This window comes from Pleurodeles waltl, chromosome 3_1, assembly GCF_031143425.1.
Source record: "Pleurodeles waltl isolate 20211129_DDA chromosome 3_1, aPleWal1.hap1.20221129, whole genome shotgun sequence".
NCBI lineage: Eukaryota > Metazoa > Chordata > Amphibia > Caudata > Salamandridae > Pleurodeles > Pleurodeles waltl.
Genome location: NC_090440.1, coordinates 1716231614 through 1716259098, shown reverse-complemented (window position 1 = coordinate 1716259098; position 27485 = coordinate 1716231614). Strand labels below are relative to the sequence as shown.

The following is a 27485-nucleotide window of genomic DNA, read 5'->3' as shown; positions in this document are numbered from 1 at the left end:
ACCTTGGGTGTTGAGGTGTGTGCAGACTGGTCTGTAGGTGTGTCTGGGATAGGCAGAGGAACAGGGGAGTGGGACTGGGTGGAGGGAGTTGGAGGAGGGAGGCAGGAGACAGGGACAATGGCTGCCGTCAGTGCTGAGGCCAGAGCGTTGAACGATCGTTGATGGGCAGCCTGACCCGAATGAATGCCCTCCAGGTATGCATTGAGCCGATGCACCTCCCTTTCCACCCCCTGGATGGCATTCAAAAGGGTAGACTGCCCAACAATGAGCGTCCGGAGGAGGTCAATGACCTCCTCACTGAGGGCAGCAGGGGTAACTGGGGCAGGGCCTGAGGTGCCTGGGGCGAAGGAGATGCCCGCCTTGGTGTGCGAGCGGGCACGGGGCGAACGCTGAGGGGCTGCTGGGAGGGTGGAGCTGGTGCGCTGGTTGGCGGCTGTACCTGTTGTTGCGGTGGGCACGGATGTTGCCGCCACCACAAGGGAGCTCCCTTCCAAGGACGTGTCGGTGTCGCTGATGTCTCCACGTGTCCCCATCGTGGAGCTGCCCTCGCCCTCTGTCTCACTGGTGAAATCAGAGTCCGTTGCATGGCCCTCCGGGGCCATGTGAGATGCAGCTCCCTCGTGCTCCAATGCCACTTCTCCTCCGCCAGATGATGCTAATGCACACATGAACAGGAAGAGCAGACCAAAAAAGCGGGGGAAAGGAAGAAAAAAAGACATGTTGAGTGCATGCATTGGCAACACAGTTGGCGGAGAGGACAGACACAGAAGCCCCCTGCACTACGACGCGCACTTGGGGTACACTACTCAATCATTGGGATTTGGCCTACAAGCCTATGGACGACAACTGCACAGATAGGTGGCACAGGGCCATGGATAGCTGTACTTGGAACCCTACAGAGGTGGGGGGCGGGGGCACAGGGCCATGCCTTACGGAGGGGCCTAGCCTACAGAAATCGCCCTGGCCTAGGGATACCCACAGCCCTCCTCCCCCACCCAGACACCTCCACTGGTCGCATAGTCAGCAGAATGAGAGTGTACTCACCCCCTTGTGTCTGCTGTGATGTCCACACGCGCCCATCCAAATCTGGGTAGGCCACCACCAGGATCCGAGACATCAGGGGGGTCAATTGACGTGTGGCACCCCTCCTACTTTGGGAGGCCATCCCCGGCAGAGCCTCCGCGGTCTTTCTGCTCCTGCGGCGGATGTCCTCCCACCTCTTGCGGCAGTGGGTGCCCCGTCTGTTGTGGACCCCCAGGGTCCGGACGTCCTTGGCGATGGCACGCCAAATGTCGACTTTCTGATGGGCGCTGACCTATGTGACACGTACAGGGAGAGAAAATACAATATCATCATTTTCTGCATGCTCGATGTGAGTGTCCCCCCCCCCCATCCCCACCCTTGCCATGTGGCACATGCTCTCATCTGTCCTTTGATGCATGCCTCATACGCTCCCCTCCGCACCATCGTTCATTCACCCCACTCAACCCAGGCATTGCCCACAAAGCATGGTCCCAGTGTACTAACCTGTTGGTCTGGAGGACCGTAGAGTAGCGCATACTGGGGGAGGACCCCATCAACAAGTTTCTCCAATTCCTCAGAAGTGAAGGCAGAGGCCCTTTCCCCAGTCGCAGAAGCCATTGTCTCTTCCAGACCGAGGTCACAGCAGCACTTGCAGTATAGGTCCTCTCCTGTGGATGATCAGGTCTCGAGTGATTAAGCAGATAGAAAATGGCGGTCACGCCTGCGGCGGTGCGTACCGCGACCGCCGGCGCACATCGTCATTGGCTCCTGAGACCCATAGGGTTCAATGTTAACCAATGCTGCTTTGCGCTGCGGTCTTCGACCGCCACGGTGTGCCACACCAGCGCATTGACCTCACATCCCATTGTCACACTTCACAGGTCAGGCAGCCGCCATTTCAAGGGCCCACATGGCTTAATTTCTACTGCGTCACACAGGCCTAGGCCTTGCATTGCCACTCATACAAGCCATTCAATGCATAGCGAATCGAAATCTGTGCAAGCTGTGGTTACGTACCTGTGGGTTGCTTGACTGTGTGCTCCATGTTGTCCTTCCTAGGCACCGTCCACTGGGACTTGCAAGGAGATGGAGGAATGTTCCCGTGTACAGACCGCTGGTGGATCTGTCGACAATAGAAGAAAGACATGTCATACTGACATACAGACTTGACCGAACCACTATACAGGAACTGTGTGCCCAGCTGGAGCCAGACCTGATGTCACCCATTCGCCAACCCACAGGGATTCCCCCTCTGGTGCAGGTGCTGTCAGTCCTCCATTTTTTTGGCAAGTGGATCATTCCAAACAACAGTGGCCATATCATCAGGCCTATGTTTTCTAAGGTTTTGTCCAGAGTGTTGTCTGCCCTGATGAAATACATGCGGAGCTACATTGTTTTCCCTGAGGTGGGCGATTTGGCTACAGTGAAGGGTGATTTCTATGCCCTTGGACATATTCCCAACATCATTGGTGCCATTGATGGGACCCATGTGGCTTTGGTTCCCCCCAGTGAAAGTGAGCAGGTGTACAGGAACAGAAAAAGTTATCATTCGATGAATGTCCAGGTGGTCTGTTTGTACATCTCCCATGTAAATGCCAAGTTCCCTGGGTCAGTGCATGACGCCTACATCATGCGAAATAGCAGCATCCCTTATGTGATGGAACAGCTACAGAGACACCGTGTGTGGCTAATTGGTGACTCTGGTTACCCCAACCTGTCGTGGCTACTGACCCCAGTGAGGAATCCCCGGACCAGGGCAGAGGAACGGTACAATGAGGCCCATGGGCGGACTAGGAGGGTGATCGAGCGGACCTTCGGCCTCCTGAAGGCCAGGTTTAGGTGCCTGCATATGACAGGTGGATCCCTAATGTACTCACCGAAGAAGGTGTGCCATATCATCGTGGCCTGCTGTATGCTTCACAACCTGGCTTTGCGATGCCAGGTGCCTTTCCTGCAGGAGGATGGTCCAGATGGTGGTGTTGTGGCAGCTGTGGAGCCTGTGGAGAGTGAAGAGGAGGAAGACGACGGGGACGACACAGACAACAGGGACACAGTGATACAACAGTATTTTCAATAGCACACAGGTACGAATCAACACCGCCATTTTACATGTACTTACAGTCTCCTGCCTCTCTACTGTCTGTGTTTCCCCCAGTTTATGTTAACTGAGCTGTGACTGTCCCTTCCGTTTTCAGAGATGTGGGCCCCACTGCGTGACCTCTGCTTTGTTTCCCCATGGACTACAGCTGTGTGACAGTGGTATGTTGTCATCACAATGTAACTGTACATTTTGGCACCGTTCTGTCTAATACATTTGTTCAAAATACAAGCAGACTCCAGATATTTTTAGTGCAATAAGTGATTTTATTAAAGTGCTAAATTTAGGGACATGGTTGAAAAACGGTGATGGGTGATGGTGGAGTAATGTCCATGGCAGAGTCCAGTTTTCAGTCTCACAGGTGCATTGTCCATATGCCGGTGGAAGGATGGAGCAGGGGCAGTTTAAGGTTGGACAGGGTGACAATGTGGGACAGTGGGATGACAGCAGGGGGTATCCTTTGCTGGCGGGGGTCTTGGCATCCTACTCTGTCTTCTTCTGAGATCTCAGGCCCGCCTGCGGGGTGGTTCTTCTTCTGCAGGAGGTGGGGTTCTGGTGGCCTGTCGTTGTGTGGGGGCCTCCTGTCCACTAGCGCCGGCGGAGGTGGTAGCCTGGTCTTGGTCCATGCTAGTGACAGGGGCCCTTTGTGGTGCCACATGGTCCCGCAATGTGGTGACTATCTGGTTAAGAGCCACGACGATGGTCCCCATTGCAGGAACTAATGTTTTTCAATTCTTCCCTGAACCCCATGTACTGTTCCTCCTGTAGTACCTGGATCTCCTGGAACCTGGCCAGTACCGTAGCCATCGTCTCCTGGGAGCGGTGGTATGCTCCCATGATGGAGGAGAGGGCCTCGTGGAAAGTGGGTTCCCTGGGCCTGTCCCCCCCCCGTCACCCCCCCCCCCCCCCTGTCGCACATCAGCCCTCCCAGTTCCCCTGTTTCCCTGGGCTTCTGTCCCCTGGACCGTGTGCCCACTACCACTGCCCCCAGGTCCCTGTTGTTGTTGGGGTGGTGGGTCAACCTGGGGGGCCTGTAGTGGTAGACACACCGCTGATTGACGTGTCCTGGAGACAGAGGCATGGGCCCGCTGGGTGGGTGCTGTGCTGGTGTTCCCAGAGGGGGTTAGGTCTGCTGTAGCCTGTGGCTGTGTGAGGGGAACCGACTGTCCCGAGGTCCCCGATGGGCCAGGCTGGTCATCTGGGTCCAGGGAGACAGAGCTGCTGTCATCACTGGGGGCCTCTTCTGGGGGTGGGATGGACATTTCTGGACCCTCCTGGGCGGTGTGGTGGCGTTCGGGTCCTGCAGGGGTATAAGAGTATGGTTATTGCTTCTGTGTGTGCCATTTCGTGAAATGGGTGGGTGGCCGTGTACCCCAGTGCTGGCATTCCCTTGTGGGGACTGTTGTGACAGTGGCTTGTGGGGGAGATGGGTATGTGCAGTGGGCATGCTTTGGTGATGGGTGTCCATGCTTTGTGGACGCATGCAGGGCTGGGTGTTGGGATGGGTGGGTTGTGATGGTGAGCCATTTGCAAGGAGTTTGTGTGATGGGGGTGGGGGTGAGGGTGAGGGTGGGGGTATGATTTGGCATGCAGGTGGGGTGGGGGGAATGAAGTAGTGAAGATTTGACTTACCAGAGTCCATTCCTCCGCCTACTCCTGCGAGGCCCTCAGGATGCAGGATGTGCAAGACTTGCTCCTCCCATGCTGTGAATTCTGGGGGAGTAGGTGGGGGTCCGCCGCCAGTCTTCTGCACCGCGATGTTGTGCCTTGATACCATGGAACGCACCTTCCCCCGTAGGTCGTTCCACCGCTTCCTGATGTCGTCCCGATTTCGTGGATGCTGTCCCACAGCGTTGACCCTGTCCACTATTCTTTGCCATAGCGCCATCTTCCTGGCAATGGTGGTGTGCTGCACCTGTGTCCCGAAGAGCTGGGGCTCTACCCGAACTATTTCCTCCACCATGACCCTGAGTTCTGCGTCAGAGAACCTGGGGTGTCTTTGGGGTGCCATGGGGTGGTGTGGATGAGGTGGGGGGTGGGGTATGTGTTGTAGATTGTGGTGAGTGTGTTGGTGTGTGTTGTTTTGTGCGTGGATATTGTGTGGGTGATGTAGTGATTTGCCTCTGTGTGATGGTCTACTCTATTCTGTGCTGTCTCTCTCTGTCCTTCAGTCGCAATTGTGGTCGTAAGGGTTTGTGGGTGATGTGGGTGTGTGTTTTATATTGTATTGGGTGTGTGGGAGTGGTGTGTGTATGTGTATCAGGTGTGTGTATTTTGAATTGTCCAATGTGGTAGTGTTTTGTAAAGGTGTGTGTATTTTGACCGTGGCGGTGTGTACTGCCAATGGAATACCGCGGTGGAAAGACCGCTGCAGGGATTTGTGGGTCGGAATGGAATGGGCGTATTTCTGTTGGCGTGACGGTGGAGGTTTGGTCATCGCCAGTTTTTCGCTGCCCGTTGGTGTGGCGGACTTTTGTTGATGTCGGGTTTTTGGCGGTTTGCCAGTTGCGGGTCAGAATGACCGTGGCGGTTTACCGCGACAGCGGCGGTGTTATGGCGGTCTTCTGACCGGCGGTTAGCGCCTTTTACCGCTGAGGTCAGAATGACCCCCTAAGTGTCTCACACATGCTCTGTATCTTTTGGTCCCAGTATGCCTTTTTTTATAACAGATAGACTAGGCCTTCTGATATTTTTCTGGATGAAGCCAGAGATCTTCCTGGCCTATAGCAGCCAGGATGGTTGAGATATGTTTGAACCAGGGCAATTTCCAATGACTTTGTAGCTTCATAATGTCCATCAATGCATCTCTATATGGTTTAAGTTCCTCTTTTGCCCAAATACGGATCCAGTATCTTATTGGAGCCAATGCAATGTAGTCCTCAATCTTCCTCATTTGTAGATCTATTCTTATTGCGTTCATCGGTGTAGCATTGCCTAAGCAAAGTAACCGTGTAAAAATGTATTCTCGTTACTTGTATTGATGGAGTCTTTCTAAATCCCCAGATCTCTGCGCCACATAGCGCTGCAGCCCTTGCTTTTGTTTTATATGCAAGCAGAACTCAGAGTGATTGCCTGTAGCTTTTGTGAATCTGAGTACAGCTCCAGTTTGTTGGGCCAATGAGATGTTGCTTTTATAAATTTGAGGTTTCCATGTCAGTTTTTCGTCCAGTCTGCAGCCCGGGTAGTCCTAAATAGCCACTTGGGCCAAAGGCTTATTATTTACCCTAGAATTCGATTGCATCTTCTGTTTTTTTCTGTTTTTGATTTTGGATTAATAAACTTGGTTTTCCCCTCATTAATAACCATACTCCTCAAGGTGCAAAATGATTCAAAACCCCCAAGTAGCCGATGCATTGCTGTCTCCGTTCTTGCCAGTAATACAGCGTCCTCTGCAAAAAGCAGGATGGGTATACTTTCATTGGCTAGTTTTGGCACATCCAGATTTAATTTCCTCAGGTCTTGACTTGCTTCGTTTATGTAGCAATTACATAAGGTTGGAACGAAAACACAGCCTTGTTTTACCCCTCGCTGGATTGGGATCTCTGCCGTGTAGTCATTTCTCGTACTGTATCTGACCCTGGCGGTGTTTCCTGTATGCAGTAGGATTAACAGCCTCAGGATTTTTCCCTGTATTCCCATTTCAGACAGTAACTGCCATAATGTTTGGTGATTCACAAAGACCAGATATAATGGAGAATCTTTTAGGGCGACGTACTTAGCGTAAATCATGTTCAACTTAAAAAGTTGATCTGTTGTACTTTGGCCGCTCCTAAAACCAGCTTGATGTGTCGATAATAAATCTCCATCCTCTAGCCATTGATCTAAGCGCGACTGAATCAATTTGGTGACAAATTTTCCAACACTATCAAGCAATGAGATTGGCCTGTAATTACACACCATGTCCCGTGGCCCTTTTTTGTGTATTGGAACAATTATTGATTTCTTCCAAGAAGTGGAGATTACCTCGTGGTGCCAAACACTGTTGAATAGACAAGCTAAAGCAGGTAGCCATAACGTTAGTTGGTTATGATAAACGTCTGAAGGAATGCCATCTGGGCCTGCAGCCTTGTGCGGCTTTTGGAGGAGAATAGCATGTTTAATCTCTTTCTCACTAAATTCCAGTGTTAACTCCTTTGCACATGGGATGGCATGGATAGCTTGCATAGAATTTGTGCTAGGGAGTTTGTTAGGGACTAATTCGTCCTGTGTTTTGTATTTCGACGCAACGGACCGTTTTAATGATGCCACATAAGTCTCTTGAAATGGAAATGCCTTACTTGATCTTTGGTTACTGCCTTCCAACCCTTGACTGAGACTATTTGAGTTATTAGTGCTCCCGAGTACCATCTTGACCTCTTCCTGATACAGGGCGGTGAAGTGCTTTACCCATAGTTGCGGGTTAATGTTCAGTTCTAGATTTTTTGGAGGGCCTTCGCATCTCCCCCTAATTACCTCCCAGAACTTTTTACAGTTTCCTGCCGAAATTGCATGCAGTAGAATTTTCCAGAGCTTATGTGGGAAAGTCTTCCTCTTGTATCTCAGTAATTTCTTGTACTGTTGCCTGCACGCATAAAAATGTTGCTCATTAAAGTCATTCAGATGCCGGTTCTTTAATGCTTGTGATAGCGCCCTTTTTAATTTTAAATACTCACTATCAAACCAGCCCTCCATCATTGTTGGATTAGTTTGGAGATGCTTGGATCTTTCCTTTGTTGTTTGTAATAACAGATTGTTAAAATTATGCAGGAGGGGTAAGGCATCATTAACTGATAGATTAAGGAACGTGCGAGTGATAACAACCAGGTTTGACTAGGTACACTCACGAAGGATTCGTCCACATTTGACCGTAATATGTTTTTCCTATTTGGTCTCATAGTTATTGTTAAGTTATTTCCGTTATATGGAGACTCAATTATCCCTGAACTCATGTCTGGATGGGCCATTTCCATTAGCAATGGGTCATGGTCACTCTCAATCCTGTCCCTTATTTCCATGTAGATTACATAGTGCCAGGCTTCGATGTTTATTGCCCTGTAATCGATTATGCTTTGCCTTTTTCCAGTTCGAAAGGTGGGTTTGAAGGTTCTATCTGAATTTGTTCTTCCATTTAATGTACGGATTCCTCCTTCTATTAGAGCTTCAAAAATTAATTCTCCTTTTTTGGAGTCTTGACAACGTTGTATGAGGGGTGTCGGGATATTCCAAACGTGATCTTCTTCTACTACTTGTTCATCCCCGAGAATAGAATGGGGTTTGATGTTGAAATCACTGCATTTCGATAAAAAGGTTTTACAAAGCTGAGGGGGGCGGTCGTTCGTGTGACCAAATGCTGGGTTCCTCCAACCTTTGGATCTTTTGTTTAGGATATGTTCCTTGAGGAGCCGCACACCTGGCTTGACTTGGACCCAGCTAATAGGAGGGAAATACACAATTACTATTTCGAGTGACCACTCCTCGTATTTTACTACAAGCATATGGATTCCCTTGCTTAATACAACATGAGTTACTGCAGAGTTTCCCAGCAGTGAAGTTCTGATCCAAATGATCAAGCCTCCTGATGGTCTTCCTTTTTCTTGTTTGGTGGCAGGTAGATGGAAAGTAGAAAACCCATCTAGATCGATGGCATTAGTAGACCAAGTTTCCTGGAAGCAGCCAATATCTTGTTGTTTAATGAATTCTACCCAATCCTTGTCCTCCATTTTGCTTTTTAAGCCTGCTATGTTCCAGCTTAAGATTTTTTATGTTGGACTGGTTCTGTCTTTTATATTCAAGCAGTCCTTTTTTTGCTACAAACTTCTAGATGGCTGATCTTCATATATCTGCGACTGTGGGGGGTTCCCCCTGCTATTTTTGGGGGAATTAACCAACAGGCGGAACCTCATGTTGCTCAGATTGGTTTGTTCAGGTAGTTGTTGTTTGGAGCTAATTGCTCCCTGCAAGTATCGAGCCGGAATTGCCTTTTACCTCATGCCTACCTGACACATTTTGCTTTGGAGCTTTTTCAAGAAATATTGTTGGATACGGTTCCTTTTGCGGAATAGCGGTAGATATTCCCCAGATCTTCAATGAATTAGAACATTTTACGATCTGTTTTACTATCCAAGGTGAAACCCAGACAGTTTCCGTTGATTCCCCGGACTCTAATCCTTTTCTTTGTATGAATCTTACTGAGAGCAGGTCTTTGGTTGTTACGTTCCGCAGGGCTGGCAGAGAGTTGACCAGATGTAAAATATTGGACCTGTTTAGGATGTCTTGGCTTCCTCTTAAGGAGTACTCTGGGATAAACATAATCGTGTCATCAAGCTCTTCGCTTATTTCAGTGCGGATCTCAGTATGCCCACCACCTCCCTGCGACCATCTTCCTTGAAGTTGATTATCTTCCTTTTCTTTATTGTAGGTGGTAACTGCCCATCCGGTCGATGCCAGTTCTTCCTGACCTTTTATCCTTCCAAATTGCGACTCTATATTCCTATAGCCTTCATGTGGTTGCCTTTTTGGTGGCCAATTTTCCGTTTTTTCTTTAGTTTCTAGGTCAAGCACTGGGCGTGAAAGGGCAGGCGAATCAGTAACGCACCCGGGCTGGCTACTAAAATTGTAATTTCCTGGGCTAGCCTGAGAGCAGTATTTTGCTTTTGTCCGAGGTGCGGGAACCGGAGCTATTAAGTTGTCCGCACGTGTAGTTGTTCTTATGCTTTGTTCCCTTCCTGTGAGCTCAGGGCTCTTTGCCCTCCTGATTTCACTTTTACTATTTTCATTGGGATGCCCCCTCAGTAATAGAGGTTGGAAGCTGCTGACATTTTCCGTTGTGGTTCCCCACTGTATTTGAGTAATGTACCTGAGCTAGGTGTTCTATTTTTGTAGCTGGGAGGTACTTGTCCATGCCAGTGCTTAATTTTGATGTCTCTAGACTCCATTTGGGTATTCCATTGACTGGGGCGTCGCTTACCTCGCTTGTCCCTAGGTTTGCACCTGGATCTTTTTCCGACCTACTTCCAGTGTCATGCCCAGATGCTTGGTTTCTCCTGAGGCCAGTGGGTATACGATTAATGTGGGAGTGGTGAGTGCAGCTTTTGTCGCACAATAGTCCGGGATTTTTATTTGTAAAATTACTGTTTATCAGTTAATTTTTCGAGACTCTCAGGCTTAATGTTTTGATCTCTATGCTGCTGTTGGGTACGCTGATCACCTATATTCCTAATTTGCCCCGCTGGGCTTGCCTGTCGTGACCAATTTAGTGCCTTTTTTACTGATACTTTTTTATTTCCTCTGGCTTTTTTCCACTTATTTTTCCATTTACCTATTGATTGAGGCCTTTTGCTCGGGCCCTCTTTTCTGCTATACTTAACTTTGATTCCAGGTACAGGACTTTCGTTCTTTCCCTCTGTCTTATCTATACAGATGTTCACATCTGGGCAATCCTCTCGTCCTGGTCCTAAGGGCCCTTCTCTATCTTCTCTGCCTATTGGCCTGCCCATTAATCTGGACTCTGTTTCTATTGACTCATGGTTGCACACCTGTGCGCTTTTGAGGCTGTGTTTACAATCTTCGATTATGTTTTTGATTACTTTCGGGACTTCCAGTAGTTTTTCCAGCAGTGGGCCACAAGCTTGCCTGTCCATCTTGTCGGCCACTGCCTGATGCAACAGATATTCCCTTATAACGCCCTCTACTAGGGCCATCCTGTAATCTATGGTCTGTATTGAAGTTGTAAATTGTTTAGTCAGCTCAAGTTGATCATCAAATTTTTGAGACTGGGCCATGATCGTTGTTGCAATTGAGTCCAATGTTGTACATATAACTTTCATAATGCTAAGAATTGGTTGGTCTAATGAAAAATCATCTCTGTTTCCCCAAGCTTTCCCATTTCGTCATTAATTGTTTGGCCTTCTGAGATCTTATTGTCCTTTCCCCTATGGCCTTGTATTAGACTGCCTTCCAGGAAAATTAAATCTTCCGATGTTATACTGTTTAATTGGGGCTCTATATTGCCAATTACGGAGTTCTCAAGCGAGGAAAGCTCCAAACTAAATGAACTACTTTCGTGTCTACGCAGTGTTGAATTGGTTTTTCCTGTTTGGCTTTCGCGATGAAGCTGTGACACTGAAAGCTTACGGGTCTGCTTTATTAGTAATTGTTCTGTTTCAGGCCCTTTTGTATTTTGGGATACTATAAGTTCTGCTTGGGCACATTGTAGGGGGGATATTAGTAAGGAGCTCCCGGGATTTAATAGTCCTGTTTGGGCTCCGGGATAAATTGGCTCATGGCTTGTTCTTTGCTCCCCCAAAGTATGGCCCCACTCTGGGAAGTTGTTTAACTCCACTTCGCCGTCCTTGAAGGAGTTATTCATTGGACAAGATGATCGAGCAGATCGCAGCTGGGATAGGGGAATATCCGGCTGCCCGGTCTCTGAATGCTGCAGTTCGACCCCCCCACATTGTTGCCACCTTTTTCCCCCAGTGGCGGTACTGGGGAGTCACTAGCTTTAGAGCTTTGCATCTGCAGCCGATCAGTGTTTAAGTTCACATGGTTATAGTAGTTGGTAATGGTGTTTGCTTTTGGTTTGGCTTTCCTTGCCCCCCCCTGATCCCACCTGGGCCCGGGTACGTCAGTGTGTACTGTTGTCTCCTACTCTGAGGACTTGCAAGGCCCCCTGCAGTTTCTCCTACGTTCAATATTACACGCCCGTATCCTCGGGGTCAGTACAGGCTAATAGCAGAGGTCCTAAAGCCAATTCAGGTGTCCCACTCATCTCCTCTCCTGGTTCACTTTCGTCGCCGGAGCTCCCGGATTGGACACCCTCTACTGTGACCTCTCCTTGGTTTACGAATTCCCTTTGGGATAGCTGAGTGATTCCGGGATCCTGATCCTGGTCCTGGTCTAACCCAGGATCTTGCGGACTGTTGGGTTCCTGTTTTGGTCTTTGGGATTTTGTTGGGTGGGCTAGTGCCTCGTTGGCCTCCCTGGCCCTCTTTGTTTTTCCTCTTGTTCCGACCATCTTGCAAGACTTCACCGTGTCCCCCCCTCGGTTTGTTACTGGGTCTTAAGAGAGTAACTTGTATTATTGTTGTTATTATCTTATTATATCTTTTTTGCTTGAACTCTTGCGGTGTAGGACATTACCAGCAGTTTCAGTCTCAGTAAATAGTTTTTTTTTTTTTTTTTTTTTGGAAGTAGAATTGCTTTGGCAGAGGCGCACAATGCGCAGCACACAGAACGCAGTACTCGGATGGTGTCTATCCCTCCGGCACCACTAACATCTGCTCCTCTATTCTCTTTATCAATCTCCTGTTTCCTTTCCTCCCCTTTCAACAACCGCTTCGTGTCTCAAATATCTATAACTGTCTTTAACTGACTTAGCAGGTTAATAGCAAGTTGGTAGAGTCGCTTACTTGCGTTGTTTGTGCATCCACCGGGATCTGGCGTCAGCACCCCTCTCCACTTCTTTACTTCTCTTGTCGCCTCAGGATGTGCCTCACTCCGCCTTGCACCTCCCAAAGCTCAAGGACCACATGGACCGAGCAACAACCGGTCCACCAGCAACCACCAAGACTGGGGGTTGAGGGCTGGGGCTAGGACGAGGCAAGGGCGGCCAAACACCAGCAGCCGGAGACCAACCAGGAACAACCAGGACTGGAGCTAGAGCAGGGCAGGGAGCAGCCAAGTGCCTCAAAGCAGCACAGCACAGAGCAGGACCAGCACGACAGGAGCTGACGCGGAAACCGGGGACTGCCTCAGGGCACAGCAACAGCTAGCAACAGGAGCGGCCACCCCCGGCCAACAGAGCTCCACAAGCGCCGCAGCTATATATATATATATATATATATATCTATATCCGTGCTAATTTTCCAATTTTATTAACTGGGAGTATTATAGCTAAACACCAGGCCTTAAAGTGTTTTGCAGGCGGAATTTATATGGTTAGTCAGCAAAGATGCCCAAAGATCAACCACATTTTTTTATATGGGTCAATGAGACACAATTTGGAACCAGCGCCTTCTACGATGGACTCTAATTAATTTTTTTTATATCAAGTGGAAAAGAGACTCTACTGCATATGAGAGGTCAATATCAGAGGACTATAAATCCTTACAAAGTGGGATACATATTCTATAGAGGTAATATTCAAGCCCTGGACTTTGATGCTTTGGAAAACACATTTGTATTAATGATCTTCCAGAACACCCTTGGTGTCTTTTAGCTCACATGCATCAATCAACTTCTCCCAGTTTTCAGCTGCAGATCAGATTTCCATTTGAACCCCAGTGTGTATTAATTCACCCTACTAGACCCTACCTCTTTCTATTCCTTAGGTAAGACTTTAGGGCATTCCAAAGCCATTTGTTAGCGCTTCTGCCGATCCTATGAACCCAAGAAACCTCACTTTCTCTGAGCCCCCATCTGTTTCAAGAATAGGGACCACGTAATATCACTAAGTTTTACAAAGGATTCTGCAACAAGAAAATGGCAGATCTCCGAGGAAAGTATTTTACAAGGCCCCCAATTGCCTGTAATCACCAAAATAACTGGCCAATATTGGTGGGTTTTCCAGGCCAGATTTCACTCTTTGCCTTTACGACCGCAGAGCTTATTTACAAGCACCTTATGCCGCCGGTGTGTCTCTTTTTTTTTAATATGGGGAAAAAAGTGACGCACCAGTAGTGTAAGGGCCTTGTAAACAAGCCCCTAAGTTTGGTGCAGCTCCCCCTTGTTCCTTTTTTTCCCTTCCATTAAGGACTGCCAGAGACATTGATAATGGCTTATGTTTGATAGGCAGCTCAAACCTGGATTACTTATGCCTAAATATTTTAAAATGTGATTGAAATGTATCTATTAACAAATACATCGCGTGCTTATGAGTTGATGCCTGCTTCCCGTGAACAAACACTTGACTGATGGTACCTAAAAAAAGAAGAAGAAAAAAGTGGAAATGTGTTCACGCTTTTGGACAAAGTGGTTTTCTTTTTGTTGAAATGAATGTTTCGTGAGTATGATTATATAACATTATTCCTCCATTTTGTAACTATAGGTTTGCCATTAAAACAATCTAGAGTTTGATACTTTCAGTTTGTGAAAACGAAGGGTAAATATGAGATTTAGGCTTGAATCTGGCACACTTGCATCTTATTTTTTTTAAATAAATTTTTATTTTAACACGCACACCATGGAAGTCATTTCAGTCACGTGTCACAAGCGTTATCCTACACAAAGTTATGAAATACATAACCTGAAACAGTCCATACTGAAGTAGACTAAAATCTATAAAATGCACAGTAAATAATGACGCAATGTTCACAGTCAATCTGGCTGCCACACATGCCCGATTTTGCCCCTGGGCTCCCTCTCCTTCCGCCCCCCCCCCCCCCCCTCCAGTGACCCTACTCCATAGTTTGTTCTCCACCATCCCCAGATTTTGTCAAACGTACGAGGACAGCCTCTGCTGTGGTATGTCACACTATCGGATGCCATGTGTAGGTCCATTCCCAGTCTCTATTCCCACATGGAAGGTACTTCTGGCCAGTACCGGGATAGGGTTTTCCACCAGATACTTTTCTATGGTGTCTGACACATGAAGCGGCCTAGCATTGTGGAAATCCCCAAAATAGCAGGCAAACTTGCCGACTATGAGGCCGTCTAATTTGTAGGTTTCCCTGTTTAGGCCAGTAATACTGTGTATCCAAAAGGCCTCCTTCTCCCTTCTGCTCAACCATACCTGCAACCGTCTGACTTTGTCTCCCATCTCGTAAAGGGCGGTGGAATGCGGCCATCATCTGTTTTTTGGCCCCTTCCTGCGCCAAGTCCCTGTATTCAGCTTGTAGGGATGCAGTTTGTTTGCGGTCCAGGGGGTTGGATAACGATTCTGGTGAGTCTTCTAGTTGCAGGATCTAGACTTCCAGATCTTCTAGGTCCCTGGTCTTGTGCCTTTTTCTTTCCTGTGGTATCCGGATTTGGGCCCGGTCTCTAAGAACGGTCTTGAATGCTTCCCATGATATACTTTTGGACTCCATCGAGATTTGTTTTCTGCAAAATATAGCTCAGTGTCCGCGTGAAGCCCCCGTGTGGCCTCTTGATATTTGAGGTCTTATCATTCAGCTTCCATCCGTGTGCCTGCCTGATTCTAAGTCATCATACTTGGACTAATAGGGGAGAGTGATCTGATAATTCTCTTGCCAACTATTCCGCTTGCCTAATCTCCCCCACTTCTCTGCAGGGCGCAAAGACATAATCCAGCCTCAAATACACCTTAGGTTCCCCTGAGAAATATGAATATTTCTGTGTATCTGGGTGCCTGCAGTGCCAGAAATCTACCAAGGGCCCACTGTATCAGTAAATTGAGCCAGCGCTGTCTGGAGAGCCGTCATGGATATTCCAGAGCGATCCACTTATGTGGCTATCCCCTCATTAAAGTCCTCACCCACTATGTGTAATGTGAAGGTAGAATCTAGCAGAATATCGGTGATTTTGGCCAGAGTTGGTGTTTGAAGCCTGGGAGGTGCGCATACACTAAACATGGTCTTATCAGTATGAACCCAATGGCCCCGCACATCCATGTAAGTTCCCTTGGGGTCAACCCATGTCCTTGTCGCTTTTCCTGATCAGTATGGCTACTCCCTTGGCCCCTCTAGCATGCATGCGCTAGAGTGGTGTATGCAGCTCTACCCAGACATTTACAATGGGTGACTTGGAGATGGGTTTCTTGGAGAAGGACCACGTCTGGTAGCATTTGTTTAACATATTGCGCCACTAGGCCCTTCTTGATTTTGTTGCTGAGGACGTTGATCCTCCTCGTCAATATCTTTAGTGTCTGGGTCATCTACCTGTCTGGGTTGAGCCATGGGGGTCTGTGTGTTGGTGTCATTGTGCAAGTGTGGATTTGTGTACTGGCTTGAGTAGGCAACAGCACCTTTTCCATGCCGACAAGAAAAGCGTTAACCCTTGGCCTGACTACCTAGAAACCAGTCTACCCCCTCCTCCCATTGTCTCCTCCCAGCATTTAAACCATGCTTGAAGAGAGTCTGAGAGGCCTGTAGCCCACCCACCATCTTGTCATATACAACCCCAAAAAACAGCAACAAAATATGCCATAAACTGAGATGCTACAGCCATGTAACCTATTAAGAGTCCTAATCAAAGTTTCAAAGTTATCTAAGAAGGGGTGGGGAAAACTACCCCCACTCTAGTTCTCGACTGTCCAGCCCAGGATATGTTACCATACTTATCACCACTGAGTTGCCGCTAGCCCTGATACTGTATTGTCCAACGGGGGTGACCTTCAGTCAACCTTCGAGAGCATCAGTGGCCACCGCCAGGGGGTGAAGGGCTTCAGATTAAGTATCCTCTTCATTCGCAATGTCGTCGTGAGTGGAATCCTTCTCCAGATCGTCCTTTTTTTTTTTTTTTTTTAAATCTGTGGACCTGTCGCCCTCTGATTCAAGGCATCCCATTGGACTCCTTTCACGCCATGGGGTGCCATTCCCCTTTAGCACCTGGTGTTGACCTCTCCTCCTACTCTGCCGCCTGTCCTTCACCCGTGCTCCCTCCTCAGTGTATGAGCGCAAGCCAGACTCTTTTGCACCTCTTCTCACCAGTCTGGAACATTCTTCCAACCAGGTCCATGCCTTCTTCTATGACTGAAAAAAAGACTTTCCTTGAAACAGAATTTTCAATTTGGCTGGAAATAGAAGCGTGTATTGCAAGTCAAGTCCCCTCCGTCTGGCCTTGACTGAGTCAAAAGTGCACTGCTGTTTCTGAACTTCCCTGGAATAGTCAGGAAATATGAGGATTTTTTAATTTTAATGCTGCACTTCTCCCATCACTGCACCTCCGTACGGATCATGTCCTGGTCTTGATAGTTAAAGAAACGTGCAATCACTGTTCTAGGGGAGGACCCAGGCAGGAGATTACTCCCCAGTGCGTGGAGTGCCCTTTCTATGATGAAGCAAGAGGAGAACTTTTCTTGAGGGAGAATGCTTCATATCAAGAAATCGCGCCATATCGGTGCCCTTTGCCTCCTCGGGAGACCCCACGAACAGCAGGTTGTTCTAACGGTGCCATTTTCGAGCATCTTCCAGACTCCATACAACCCCTTTGCAACATCCTGGGTCTCCGTCACCTCATTGCGGAGGCCTGCGACTGTGTCTTCCAGCTCGAAGATCCTTGATTCCGCCAAGGAGACCCTTTCTGCCACCTTGCTTAGATCCTAGTGCAGAAGCAATACTTCGGAACACACTTCACCCACCCTGCCTTCCAATGTCATTTGGGTTGGCTGTATCGCCAGGAGAAGGGCAGCATTCTCGGGCATTGGTGGTAGGACTACCTCTGGCAGAACGTTGCCATCCCAGTGTATCTGTCCATTCTTCCCTAATACTGGGGGTCCTTGGCGCACTCTCCAGCACCTGCGCCTCCTGAGGTGGAAACCAGCACGGCAGAGCATGTGCGTTGGTGCGTATGGGCCAGGGCGCGGGATCTAGGTCACCAACTGTGATCCATATCAGTGTAGTATGGTGGAGCCCCGGGGCCAGCAAGAAGATCAGCAAGAAAGTCCCAGATATCAGCCCTGTCAGGAGGGCCCCTGTTGCACTGCCCAGCTAACCTCACCACTGAAAGCGGGTCCACGACCCAGAATGTGCAGCCTCCCTTAGGACTCCTCGAGGGTGCACTGTAGTCTCGGGAATAATATAAGGGACCCAAAAGGCCCCAAAAACTGAGGCCAGGCCCAACTGTATGACCCCCACCCACCATGCAGCACAGCACACCTCCAGTCCAGCGTCTCCATACCCGGAGCGGTGCGGGGGAGTGTGGGAATGTCCTGCGGCAATCCTTTACCCATGCCCCTCACCTGCCACACAAGTCCACTTGAAAGCCGCGGGGGCCACCTCCTTTCAATATCAACTTAATGTGAGACCTGCTAACTTATCAATCCTGCAGTGCCCCATGTCAGACCTGTGCCCCCGGCGTGATCTCGCCAGCGGGGTCAGGCACCTCTCTCCGGCCGGGCACCTGTCACGTATGTGTGCCCCCAGCCCCTGCCACCCCGCCTCTGCCCCAACTTCCCCCTTGCATTTCTGGTCTTGGTGGGGGGATGAAGAGGTCTCACTCACCAGATCCAGTCTGCGCTGCTCCATGGGTTGCAGCAGCGGCCCTTATGTTGTTGGTATCTCGACCTGGTCTCACCAACAGTGGGGCGTCTCTCTGGTTACACCAGGTCCTCCTTGTCGCAGGTGGTGGCCTCCCCATGGCAGCAGAGCTCCTGTGGCGCAGCCCTGTCAGTCATCCAGTCAATGCGGGAGGCAGCATGACCTTTGTCAGCACTGTGGGAAACAGTCACTCGTTAACCCCCGCACTTGGCCCACTCTAATTAATGTAGTTCCCCATATACATTTATAAAAATCCACAACAGCCATGTGTGTTTGCCTTTTGCTGTGGGAATACTTGGCCGCAGTTTTATTACATGCATAGACTCTTGCGACACAACTTTTGACCTCATAACTCAGTGTTCAGTCATAAATCAAAATGACAAGGCCATAAAACTTAGGCGGTCATTATGAACATGGCGGGAAAGACCGCTGACCGCCGTGGCGGCGGTGAACAGAATCGTGGCGGCGAATGGAAACCTGCCATATAATGATTGAAAAACGCAACCCGCCAAAAATTCCCAAACCACCACTCCCCGCAAGGACCTTGTCGGCGGGAAGAACCAGCCCACCCCACACCGCCAAGCACACCCACATCCCGCCATCCAAATATGCACAAATCACCTCGGCGGACAGTGGAGGCCGGGCGACCATTGGCGGCTGCGACCGCCACGGGCGGCAAGTGGGCCCAACAGCAACCAGTGCACACATTGGCTAGGCTTAGCACCCACACACCTGACACACATCCAGAACACCATAAAACACCCCAAGACACACCCCACAATCCCTTGCAACTAAACCAGGACCAGAAGACGGAGAGCACCAGAGCCAGACAGAGAACGCCAGCAGACAGGACATGTGTGGGTCGATATGCATGCCCTTTTACCACCACGCTGCCTGAGGGGCTTATGTCCCCAGGCGGCTCCCCCCTTTCGTTCTTTGGGGGTTTGCTCCTTCTCATTTTTTCGGTGGCGACCTTGGTTACCTTCCAGATTCTCACCAGAGCGCCTCCGTGTTACGGCTGTCAGGCCTCCCAAGGATCACTGATTTTGCCACACCTTTCTTTCCGACAGCCTGCCAGCAACCTTTAATCTTTACTGATGCAGCCTGAATGTGCTATGTTCCGCTCCTATTAACTTATGCCTCCATGGATCCTTGGGGCTGGGCTACTTTATCCCAGCCTCATTAGAGGATGCTGCAATGAGTTTTATTCTGGATAATTCTCCCCTGCCCAGGCTTACCACTGTTAGTGGGCTGGACTACCCTTTGTTATGTTACCGGGCCTAAACGTAACCCTTGGCTCACCCAGTCTTTGATTTTATTGCAGTACAGGAGAAATCATTCTACTGCCCACTGGCTATCCTTGTTACTCCCTGTAGCTACAACGTCCTGATCGTGGTGAGCTAGGAATGCTTTGCCCTCTGGTTAAAATCAACCTCTGTCTCCAGTCATTTGTGTGTGTTACATCTTATGCCCACTTTCTCATTATTAGAATCCGGTCCTCCCCATTGAGTCATTACTGCAAACTGGGGACCTAAACTGTACATATATATAATTTTTAAGCAGTCACATACCCCCTGAGGAGGCTGTGCCGACCCTCTGGATCCCCGGACCACAGGCGGGTAACTATTGTTCTAACCTCTACCTTGCAGTTTGCATGCAGCTCTTCCGTGTTGCTTAGATTACCATAATCTGTGTGATGTCTAGACATCGACCATTGGATCCGCTTCGAGCTGTCCGCAGTTACCAGTTATCACGGAAATGCCCTTCAGTAAAACGAGCGCTGGGATAGCAATACCCCGTGGCTGTGGGAGGTGGCGTATGGTGTGCTTCCTCTGGATTCTTCCCCCATCGCGCCCGCTGTGCCCTGCTCCATCCATGCGGATCTGTGTAGGCCCGACCGGATCCTTCTTGGCCCTTCAGTGTGTCATCTCCCCTCGAAGATCCAGTACATGAAAGGACAAAAGGAGGGGGAGAAACACACACTTATTATCTACATGTGATGTAGCACACCGTTGCCAAAAACCACATCATCTGCTTTACGGACACCTCTAACGACCCTCAATAACCGACAGTCGTGTTAAAAAAAAATATATATATATATTTTTTTTTTTAATGCCTTGTGTTGTACAGAAAGAGAGGGTTCCTGCTTCCCGAGTGGGAGCCGCTTTAATCTGCCCTGCAACTCTATGCCCGCCAGGTTATGGTACTTAACTCCTTGATTATGTAACGCCGTTTTTATAGCAAACATTGCCAGAATCACAGTGCCTGAGAGGCACGCTGCCTGCTCCTCCCTTGCTGCTGGCAATGTATGCAGAACCAGGTTTATAATTACATGCATGCCCTAAACGTAGTACCAAAACACCCCAAATGACTTTGACCAGGCCTACAGGCCTTTGCGGGCCCGCGCCCTGAAGCATGTGGCCCCCTCAAGCCTCAGTAAGCGGCAGTATTTATTTATTTTTTGGGAAAGAAAGTGAGGGTTTCTGCCCCCCATGCCCGCTCTCCAAACCCAGGAAAGCCTAATCCTTTGAATATGTAATGCCATTTTTAATTCAATGTGTGTAGTAATTATTATATATTGTGAAAGGTCAAATAATAAACCCGCTGCCTATTTTGTTACTCCATAGCCGTGCACCATTAATGAGATTCACCCTGTTAAATTATGCTTGAGTGTTTTTTTTTCTTTTTTTTTTTTTTAATTGGGTTGCTGCTTTGTTTATTTATTTATTTATTTATTTTGGACATGGAGACCATGAACAGTAAATCGAACATGTGGCAAGAGGTCAATCTTGTAATAAATTTGTGTGTTAAAATGGCGCATGAAATCACATCTGCAGTCTTTGTTCTTTCGGTGATGTACTGGTTTCATGGCATTACAATTAAATACAGTTCAATTATCACGAGACCCCTTTTGTGTGTAATCCCTGTTTACCGCTGACATAAAGTACACATAGAACTTGCCAGCGTATAACACGTTTATACTGGAAGCAATAAACTCTCCACTGAATATTTTTACCTGGGCATTACAGAGGCGTGTTTTTTTTTTTTTTTTTTTTTTAATTAAATTTTTTTGTGTGTGTTCAAGAAACACAACTTTCATCAAAATGTCAGAAATGTTAAATTGTATATGATTTAATGGCCAGGGGCCTTTGCATTGAACCGCACAGAGATATATTTCAGTCAAAATGGTCCCCAGTTAATTGAGTGGCTTTTTTTTTTGTCAGGCAACAGTCACCTTTATTCCTCTGAAATGCCCAGAGGCATCAGTCAGCTGTCTATATTTAAATTTAAAAAGATCTTGAAGCAATTTCATTGACCATCACTGTTGAACGCACAGCCCCTGCCACCCAGTGCTTAACTTGTGCCTGTTGTTTCAGCTCCAAATCGCAAGTATTGGCCAGGATTTTGGTGGATTTTCAAAGGGCTGGGCATGCAGCTCGCTAAAGGAACGTCCGACCTGCTTGCCATCTTTGACACCCACCCACACCCCTCCACCCCCACTTGCTCCATTTGTAACGATTTTTTACTTTTGTAGCTTGGAAGGTAATGAAATGGCTAAAGGATCATACTTTCTGCCCTTTCTTTTACATTGTGCTCCTGCAATACAAATATTTAAGGTTTTAGAAATTGGTGTGCTACATCCTTGATGTGGGTAAATTTTCCTCACCCTTTGATCTTTTTCTTTCTAGGTACATGTAAAGTTGATTTCCCAGATCCAAACAAGCTCCACTTCTTTCATCTAATAGTCAGCCCAGGTAATTGTTCTTATGGCCATGTTTTCTAGCACTGTAAAACGTATAAATACCTATTGTGCTTTGACAAAACTGAAAGTGTATGACGCTTAGCACTGAAATGTGTTCTTACTCAAATATTGGTAGTAGGGCTGCAAAGGATTTGGTCAACTAACACCTGATATACTAAATGCGTTGCGAATTACGTATTAAGATACTATTAAAAAAAAGTTAATTGTCCATTGATCACTTAATTTGTTTAAAGAACCCTTTCATATGAAAATTCAGGTAAATGTGAATGCCTTTTTTGATTTCCTCCAATCAATATCCTGATCGAGATTGTGACTATGCAGATCAATTGAATGTGATTGATCGGGCTTATTTCCCATTGTAATGGGGTAAACATTTTTAGAAGCTTTTATGTCACTTATGAATGCTAATACATGTATGTTGTCTACCAAACAAAATATTAGTGCTTGGAGAACCTCCCTCCACTCCTGTGTGGTTGGATTGCTCATTGCCATTATAGTATGAAGGGGCGCAGTGTTTACTTGGTGTAATTTACCCTTCTCCGGTTTCCTGATTGGCTTAAAACTAGCTTCTAACAGAGGGTGAACATGAAGATGAGATGCTTCAAGCCGAAACGATCTTCAGTTGAAGGGCATAGCTTCCAGTTGAACAATATAAGGGCATGGGGGGAGTGGGTATCATGATTGACTACAGAGTGAAAAACGCATGTGAATCCTTCACCTGCATGGCCTCGAAGCTGTTCAAACAAATTTAACAATATGGATTTATGGCAAGAAGAAATGGAAGGCATATGTGACTTGGCAAGTCCCAGAAATTATTTTACAAGGCATGAGGTGGCTTTTTTTGCCTATGGGGCTCGTTCAGCTTCTTTCTGAACCAGCTGTTAAAACTGTACATGTTTTCAGAACTATGTAATTGTACATGGCTCTTTATTGATGTGGTGTTCATAATTCCATAAATCATGTGACAGTGTATGTTGTGGTGGTAATGTGAGAATTGACAAGCAAATAGTGTTGGTTTTTGTATAGTTAAGATTTTTGGTCTTGGGGGTACAGAGTGTTTAAATTAAACACTTTATCCAGTTCTAGTTGCTAAAGGCATTCAGTCCTAATTTATCTATGGTGTGCTAGTTCCCTAATACTGAAGTGCTGATCTAGTTCATTATGCCCTGTACTTAGACTTGGTTCGATTTACCAGATTGGTGTTTACCATTAAGTGGTTATTTTTGTGCATAAAATTAGGTTGGACTACATAAAGAGCTATGAGTGAAGGCTGTCTGTATTGGTTAGTTTTTTCCTAGGAGCTACACAGTAATATGGGCTAGACCTGCAAGTGGTTGTACCAGGACCATACAATGGCAACTCCCCTCATTCCTTGTTGTGGTGGCTGCCATGTCTGGAAACCAGTGGCAGTTACAGTTGTGTGGCTGATGAAAGCGGGAGCCTACTAAGGAAAGAGGCATTGAAAGGTGAGAGGAAGTGAAGGGAAGGGAGATGGGGAAAACTGTGAGAAATAGAAGAAATAATTATACACTTGCTGGTAGAGGAAATGGAAGATACAAGGAAAGTGCAATGAGATGACGAAGGGAAAGGATAACTAGAAAGGAAGGCTTTAATATTCAAAGAGGTGGTAGCAGGAGAGGAAACGAGGACTATTCCAGAGATGTGGGAGAATAGTAAGATCAGAAGAGACATACATGTCAGGGGAAAATCAGGTCTTTGGCTGACACATCAGGGAAGTGGCCAAGGAGTGGTGTCAAAACGTCCCCATTTAGCTGCCAGATCAGAAGTAATGCACTCACGAAGCTAATATACAAAGCCAGTACCCTCACTTAATGGGGAAGCACCACTGTTCTCATCAGTGTTGCTATTGATTTTTGGATAATAATCTATACTTTAAGCACTATGATTGGAGTGGCTAAGAATTCACATTATCTTGTTCTGTGAATGTGGAACCCTGGCCTCTTCTAGCCCCTTCTCAGAGATTTCCGCCTAAGCACTTTGCACACCCTTTCAAGAAAGCCTGAAAAAACAGAGTTGTATGGTAACCTTGCTCTTGGTCATAATTCTTCATTCCAGTTGTACTGTTCTGATCGCTATCTTTCGTTCCTTAATCCACTGCCTATATATCTTTCTAAATCACCTATTCTATTGGTGAATGCATTTCATATGTTTTGTCTGTTCACCTCCTCCTCAATCACTCTAAATGATTGAGTAGTTATTTACACAACTTCAACCCTATTATATGCTGTGTGTATACACTAAAGTCTTACCGTTCTTATCTCTCATTATAAGACCTTAAACAAATGCATGAAAGGGAGTCTCAAGTAAAAGTGAATGTGAGTGTCCGTTGTACTAATTGAATTTTCTGTGCAGTACAAAACTACCACCCCATCTCTTTAAAAGAAGACTAAGTAGAGGGTGAGCGATTTGCCAAAAAACTAAAACTTTAGCTAAATTCCATACGAAACCTAAAGCTCCCTTTAAAAATCCCAGCAGGCTTAATGATTCTTAGTCTGTCAAACAGAATTTGGAAAAAAAACGAAATGAACCCTGATAGATGTTTCCCTAAAACCATCTGTAGCTATTGGGTGGGAGTAGGTTATTAGAGGCTTTGGCAAAACTACATTTATCAGAGGATGCACACTGCCGTTGGCCTCCAATATTAATATCCAATTTTAGCACATTGGCCCCTGCTTTGTGGTTAATAAAGATGAGCTTTAATAGATCCTCTAGGAAACATTATGGATTCATAAGGGTACTCCTACAGCCAGATTCTCATTAAGAAAATATTCCATTAGTCACTGTTCTTTAACTGGAGCATTCGGTTCGATCACTGTATAGTCTCTACTCGCAAGTGGATAAAAAGTTAGGTTTGATTGACATTTGCCAACTGGTGGTGTGCACATTATAAGATCTGTAATGAAATGGGCAATAACTATTCTGTAGCGGTTTGGGAAGGTTACATTTCTTTGTTTAACTGTTTTAAAGAACTATGTGGGATGTGCTTGATACACCAACTGTTTTTGAAGCAGTGACGTGCAACAGAAGATAAAGGTGGTGATACTCTAAGAGCGGAATACCGTTATTGCTCAGCACTTGAGGAATATATATATATATATATATATATATATATATGTGTGTGTGTTCGATGGCATTTGTAGCTGCAGATACACATGCTGTGCACATCCCGCCATCTAGTGTTGGGCTCGGAGTGTTACAAGTTGTTTTTCTTCGAAGAAGTCTTTTCGAGTCACGAGATCGAGGGACTCCTCCCCTTTCGGCTCCATTGCGCATGGGCGTCGACTCCATCTTAGATTGTTTTCTTTCCGCCATCGGGTTCGGACGTGTTCCTTTTCGCTCTGCGTTTCGGTTCGGAAAGTTAGTTAAATCTCGGAAAATTCGACGGTATTGTTTGCGTTCGGTATCGGGATAGTTACAACAGATCGACACCGAATTTTGAAGAGCTCCGGTGACACTTTGGGGTTTTTGATCCCCCGGCGGGGCCTGGTCGGCCCGACCGCGTGCGTCTTCAAGGCTAATGGACCGGACCCCATTCCGCTCCTGCCCCGAATGTCACAACAAGTATCCTTATACAGATCAGCATCTGGTCTGTAATTTGGGTTTGTCTCCAGAACACAAAGAGGATACCTGTGAGGCCTGCCAAGCGTTTCGGTCGAGGAAGACTTTAAGAGACCGAAGAGCAAGAAGACTACAAATGGCGTTAGCGCCGGCAGGACAACAACACCTGGAAGAGGAAGAAGAAACCTTCTCCATCGCGGATTCGGACTCGGACGAGGTCGAACCCGAACAGACGCCGAAAACCGCGAGTAAGATGTCACACAAAACTCACGGGAAAAACACTAAAGCCCAGGGGACGCCACCGCCAGCAGGCCATGGCTTAACCCGGAAAATAGGTGACCGAACATCGGCACCGAAAAAGGGCATGTCTGTGTCGAAGTCATCCGACTCCGGTCGAGATACCGGCACAGAACAGACTCGACCCCGAGACACAGGGTCAGAGCAATCTCGACACTGAGAGGGCGGCACCGAAATGAGTCGGCACCGAGAGGGCAGTACGCCGAAAAGGAAAAAAGTGTCTTTGGAGACGAAAAAGACTGCCAATAAGGTTTCCATACCGAAACATTCGGCTTCGGAGCCAAAATCGAGTTCCTACACCGAGGAACAGGGCCTGTCCTCACAGATGCAAGGACACAGATTTGGACAGGAACTAGAGGCAGGGGAGCCAGATTACACTCAAAGGAGGCTCCACATTCAAAAAGACACATGGAAGATCAGTACTCTCCCTCCAATTCGAATCAAAAGAAAACTTGCCTTCCAAGAGAAAGACAAGCAGCCACAAGCAAAGGTGGCAAGACAAGTAACTCCGCCACCATCTCCACAACGCTCACCACAACCATCACCGGTAGCCACTCCACCAATGATGCAGTCTCCAGCTCATACAGAAATGAGTCAAGATGATCCCGACACATGGGATCTTTATGATGCGTCTGTATCAGATAACAGCCCTGACTGTTATCCAGCGAGACCGTCACCACCTGAGGACAGTACTGCCTACACACTACTCCAAAGGTAGACCAGTTTTGATTAAATTGCGAGATGGCAGCTCTATTCCGCAAAATTAGATAGGACACTAGGGGCGACACTAACCTTAGGAACCCCTCCACTTTCATGCCTCCCGCGACCTCGATCCCGACAGAGGTACTTACTTTTGAAAAGGCGGTCCGTCATGAGATTCAGCAATTGGAATCCCCTCGAGTATTTCAAAATATGTCCAACCTGGAACGTGCAGCCATACACTCATTATCACATAACTCTGATATCACTTTAAAACCTGCAGATAAACGGGGTGCAATCGTGGTTATGGACACAACTTACTATAGACAGGAATGCCTGAGACTACTTAGCGATGAAACTTACTACCAGCATATCCCGACAGATCCAACTCCAAGTCTACAGCACAAGATCCGCAGTATGATAATTGAAGCAGAATCAGCAGGGTGGATCACTCAATAGGAAGCTGAGTTCCTGGACACTAAGAGTCCCAGAATTCCATACTTTTATTGCCTCCCAAATATTCATAAGAACATCCCGCCCCCTGGCCGCCCGATAGTATCCGGGATTGGCTCCCTTCTGGAACCCTGTCTAAATTCTGTGACTTCTTTCTGCAACCTATTGTCCAGAGAACCTCCACTTTTCTTAAAGATACTAAAGATACTTTGGTTTTACTCAATAATATCAACGATGCAGGTCCCACAGATATTTTGATATGTCTGGATGTAGAAGCCCTGTACACAAATATCCCACAAGAAGCGACTCTAGCTGCAGTAGAGGAACTTCTTCTGGCTGAGACTTGGACCTACAACACCCCAGTGAGTTTTATTATGCAATGTGCAAATGTGGCACTAAGGGAGTTTCTTTCAGTTCGAAACACGTATTTTCCACCAGA

At 47.3% G+C, this 27485-nt stretch overlaps 1 protein-coding gene across 2 annotated transcripts in view; it reads left to right on the top strand.

Annotated features, from left to right (window-relative positions):
- UBE2F (ubiquitin conjugating enzyme E2 F (putative)) overlaps nt 1–27485 on the top strand; it is a 1010525-nt gene that overhangs the window by 126489 nt on the left and 856551 nt on the right. For both annotated transcript variants that reach the window (XM_069225615.1, XM_069225614.1), the window contains one exon: nt 21945–22010. In XM_069225615.1, coding sequence (XP_069081716.1) covers nt 21945–22010 — 66 coding nt within the window. The remainder of the gene's footprint in view (nt 1–21944; nt 22011–27485) is intronic.